Consider the following 5072-nt stretch of genomic DNA (forward strand, 5'->3'; position numbering starts at 1 on the left):
TGCTTAGATGTTTGGGAACTTAGTAAAATACTATGCCACTTGTCCTGCTCTAAGAAGGCCATGCAGGGGAAAAGGCAATGGGCTACCTGCAGCTCACCTCAACCCCGATTAGGAATCCTCCCTCTCCCAGGAGAAGGCAAGGAAGAGACGTGAAGAAAGCAGACATAGCAGGTAAACAGGAGTGACCTATAACTGGCAAAGAAGCCTCAGACAAGCTGAAAATGCTCTGGTTCCAGCATCCTGTCCCCAAATGCTGGGCGCCAGACACAAAAGGCATGCAAAAGTGACTGTCACATACATACAGGCGCAGACAGAGCATCACTGGGCAAAAAGGGGGCTAATACTGCAGAGAAGGCCCCAAAGTGCAGCTTGAGGAACACAGGGGAGTCATTCCAAGACCCTCACTTAGCTGCCACGGGGACAGCAAACACTCAGAAGCTTTGCTTTTGTTCAGTCTCCCAAAGGGAAAAAGGTAATAGGGAAGACTAACACTTGTGACAAACACTATTAGCAAGAATGCAGTCTTTCTCCTGGGGCCAAGGACTCTATCTCCTTCTCACACACACACACACACACACACACACACACACACACACATGCATACATACATATATGTATGCACAGACATGATATATTTAAATGAAGGTGTACACACACTGTGCTAAAATACAAACAACAGAAATCCCAAGTCATATATAAAAAGGCTAAATATAACACAAGCCTAGAGCCAGCTCCTGGTTGGGAGCTGGGGAAGGGGTGGTATCATCTGGAGACTATGTGCACAACTTGTGGTGGGCAGGGAAGGCATCAGTGTAAACAACTCAGACTCACTCCACAATACTGGCCCCCAGAAAAGCGTGATGTATCTCATGTACAAAAATAGACGCCCACCTTGCTTCTGTATACAACCAAACTTGGCAGGCACCCAGAAGGACTGTGAGTTAGTTTTGATGACAGGGCACCACACCAAGCTGCTGCTAAACCTCCCAGCCCTAGGAACTCATCTGCTACCCCTCCTCCCTCACTCAGAGCCTGAGGCACACCCAGATCATCCACCCTCACATGACTAACTTGCAAGGCTTCCTGGCAAGCAAGGTCCTTCTGTATCTGTCCCTTTCTGACCCTAAGATATATGGAGACTTATTTCTGTAAATATTTGGCACCTAAGTAACATGATGGTTGTGGATAATGCCACAATGACACAGGGAGAACCAGTAACAAGACATGCAGGGTGAGGGCAAGGGGCACTGAGCTGCCCTAGCATCTCAAAACCAGAACTGTGGCTTCCCACGCATTTATGGGGGTGGGCAAAGGGATGTGCAGAATTAACAACTTCACCGACTCCTCAGCAGCAAATACATTCAAAACTGAAGGTGTCTTGAGGGCCCCACTATACCCTAGTCACGAGTCTGGTCACTCCTCTGGAGGAGCTCGGTGCAGTGACAGCTGGAAAATCTGAGTCCCGATTGAATCTGCTGCACCAAGAGTCCTTTTGAAGAAGCTTGGCAAAGCAATTTTTTTCTTTTGAGCAAATGTACAGCACATCCTTGGGAAGGCCATGTGGAAGGATGCTCTCGAGCCCAGTCAAATGATCCAATCTCACTATTATCTTAGTTCCCTCTGAGTTTTTTCCTACTGGCCACCCTCGCTGTACAGAAAACAGCCAAGCACTATGCAGGTCAGTCATCAATGGTGGGCAACCAGAAGGCCATGTTGGAACAAGCACTGGCAAAGGTCATGAACTTGGGGTTGAACTGCAAACAGGTAATGGGGCCTGTGTGTTTGCCATCCAACACAGCTACTTTTATACCACTCTCTCCATTCCAGACATGGATCTTGCCATCCTCTGAACCAATCATAATAAACTGCGAGTCTGGAGTAAACGAGGCCTCCAGTGTGACGGCTTTGCTGTTGGCATGACCCCCAAACGTATGCATCACCACTCCCTTGAATGCATCGATCAGACGGATGAAGCTGCCATTGGTGGAGATGAGGATGAGTTTGCCATCATTGCTGAACTTAAGTCCTGTCCACTCACAAGTCCGATCATACTGCATCTTAAATGTTGCAAATGGCCCCTTATCAAAAGAGCGAAGATCATAAAGTTTGACCATTTCAGAATTGACACCTGCAGCAAAAATTAATCCTTCTGGATCAAAAGAACAAACTGGCTTGCCCTGTAAATGCATGAGACCCTGGCAGTTAGGAGACCGGAGATCCCAGAGCCGAATGGTCTTATCAAGAGACCCAGAAATGAAAGTGTCATCCACAGGTGACATGGACAAGGCCACCACCCTTTTGCTATGTTCAGGAAAGTATCTGATGTATTTGTTGTCATGCAAGGACAGGTAACGGATAGTATCGTCTATTTTGTTAGAGCTGTAAACGACTGTGTTTGCTGCATGAGTGTATCTGATGAGGTCCACGCCATATTTCTTACTGTACAGGGTTCTCTTTGGTTTGCCCTCCTGGCAGTCATAGAGCATGATGGAGTCGTCGTCGCTGCTCGAGATGACCGTCTCGCCGTTGGGGCTGAAGTCGAAGCAGTTAATCTTGTCCGAGTTCTTGCGGAACACCTTGGCGACGCGGAAGCTCTGCAGCACGCTGTCGGTCAGCTTCATGGTGGTGGCTGCTGGAGGCGGCGGCGGCGCAGAGCCGGGGCGGAGCCCGGTGAACGGGCGGGCTGCCGAGGGGCTGACCCGGGCGGGGCAGGCGCGGCGCTCGCCGGCGGCGGGCTGGAGAGTGGCCGACAGTCGGGCCGCCTCCTCCTCTTCCTCTTCCTGCTTGGGCAACACTCTTCTGCCGGGACTATGGGGTCTCGCAGACCAGTCCTCCTTACGGTCGCCTCAGGGCCAACTGGCGTGGCACCGGTTCATTGTGTCCGCCATCTTGGGGCGACAGGCAGAAGCTCGGCCTGCACTACCTTAATCTGGCCTCAGGTGGTCTCGTCCTAATGAGCTTCTCTGGTTCCTTTAACCTGGCCTCGGGTGGTCTCTTGATGAACTTCTGGAGGTTATCAAACTATGATCTTCTGTGGAATGAAAAATGCTAACACCTTCCATTTGTTGGGGATTTTAGTTCTGTAAAGAGCCCAAAGATATTGTTATGTGTATCCCTTGAAGCAGAACCAGGACCCTACCCCAAGGCTGCACTATTATTTCTTGGCTGCTCCTCCCATGTCTTTTCATCACCTCACTTCCCTGATTAGCAACTGTTTGAAAGGCTTCCATGCCCAGGAGGCCCACAGGGTCCTGCTTGGTTTCACCAGTATCCAAGGAACTCCTACTCTATGAGTGGATGAAAACTTTCATTTTGGTCTTTTGTTTGCTTTTAGGATCTATAGGCTTAAACATATGTATTAGCAGAGGAAAATTGCCAGAAAAGAACAGAAAAATTTAATGTGCAAGAGAAAGGGAATTATTAGTAGAAAAAGATCCTAAAGGAGGCAAATGGGAAGGCATGACAAGAGGGACTATCCTCCTGAAAAGGAGAAGAAAAACAAGTCTCATCTAATAGAAGAACAGATGACAATGCCTGAAGATGGAGAGAAGCTGTAGGTTGGGAAAGAGCACGATAGATGGCTTTATTTCCACTAGCCTTAATATTTCCTAGGAGTAGTGATTTCAAATTTGATATATGTGGGGACTTCAAAAGAATTCAGAATAATCTTGGATTAAATGTTAGCTAGTATGTTCCAGGTTTAATTCACTAGTGAGTAAAAATCTGAATGACACAAGCCCAAATAGCATGATGTTCACTCTTTTCCTGGAATATCCACACCAGTTACTTCTTCCAAAAGCACCAGGGAAGGGTCATGAAAGTCTGAGATGAGGACAGGGGTGAGGCATGAGGGTGTGCTCCCACATGAATGAGGATGGCAGGCTGATGGCTTCATTGCTGCCCCATCCAGACCACTTATCTTCAGGACCCCCTCCCTCTCCACCATGCTTCTGTTATCATTGCCAGCTCTTTCAGAGGGGTCAACCACAGCAAAGCTGATGGGCACCTGGGACATGGTTCTTTTCAGCTGGTGATCTCTGCTTCTCATGGCACACAGGTGCTCTGGGGCAGGGGGGTGGAGAGGGGACTAGATCAAGAGAGAGTCAGACAGCCAGGCCCACCTCATACCACAGCTGGAACTACCAGCTACTTTATATTCTGTTCTTACCACTTAGTCCAGACACTCAAACTTCTTGTCTCGGAACGATTTTCCTTGGGAGTTTCATTGTCTGTCCTCCGTCAAGCACATTTATTCCAACAGAGATATATATCTGTACTCAAATGGTAGGCTAGATCCTTATTAATGGGATTCTTTGATCCATGACAATGAAGGGATGTGGAAGGACATCTATCTCAGTGACCTCAGGCATGAAAACAAGTTCTTCAAGGACCACTCTTAGATTAGACTGAAAAGCATGCTGACTATACTAAATCTCAAAGGAGCACATTGAACTCATGGAATTTTATGGGTGGGAGTCAAATGAAGTGATGTTATGCTTCATTTTTATCCCTCCTAGGAAATTCATCAAACTTTATAAGGGTTAGGAGTGAGGTACTTTCTTCTGAATTAATTGGATGCTTCACTATTATAGCAGTGGTTTTCAAATCGTTCCATAATTTTTTATAAGCATCAGCTGAAGAACATGTAAGAACATTAAAATTCCAAGATCTAGCCCCACACAGGTTTAAAACGAAAATTTATACTCTTATTGTGTTCTGGAAAATCCCAAAGAAATTAACACTCTGTCAAACCATGCTGCCTCAGGTCTTTCCAGAAAAAGTCCCCCTCGTCACTAATGACTAGTACATGATGAAATAGATCCACAATATAAGTCACTTTAAGGCCTCATATAAAGTTAAATTGCATACATATTTCATGAGAACTTGAAAAATTGCAGGGGTACAAAAGCCTGGCCTCTTATCTCAATTGGAGACAACTCTGAAGAGCCATTCCAACCCCAGCTCTATCTGTTGTCAGCTTTGGGGAAGGAAGATGAGTGATGCAAATGCAATTAGACTGGTATCTATAGGGCTTTCAACCGTATTTTTAATATTGTATTTCTTAAGCAAAG

General features: G+C 46.7%; 1 protein-coding gene across 1 annotated transcript; it reads right to left on the reverse strand.

The window, feature by feature from the left end:
- Window positions 1-1501: 1501 nt before the first annotated feature.
- LOC132495027 (WD repeat-containing protein 82-like) lies at window positions 1502-2621 on the reverse strand. The gene has a single exon (XM_060106565.1). The coding sequence runs from the start codon at window positions 2619-2621 to the stop codon at window positions 1680-1682; it is 942 nt and encodes a 313-aa protein (XP_059962548.1). The 3' UTR covers window positions 1502-1679.
- Window positions 2622-5072: the final 2451 nt, after the last annotated feature.

Source organism: Mesoplodon densirostris, chromosome 8 (assembly GCF_025265405.1).
Source record: "Mesoplodon densirostris isolate mMesDen1 chromosome 8, mMesDen1 primary haplotype, whole genome shotgun sequence".
NCBI classification, from domain to species: domain Eukaryota; kingdom Metazoa; phylum Chordata; class Mammalia; order Artiodactyla; family Ziphiidae; genus Mesoplodon; species Mesoplodon densirostris.

Coding starts and splice junctions, on each gene's coding strand:
- LOC132495027 (XM_060106565.1), bottom strand. CDS start 2,621: ATGAAGCTGACCGACAGCGTGCTGCAGAGCTTCCGCGTCGCCAAGGTG.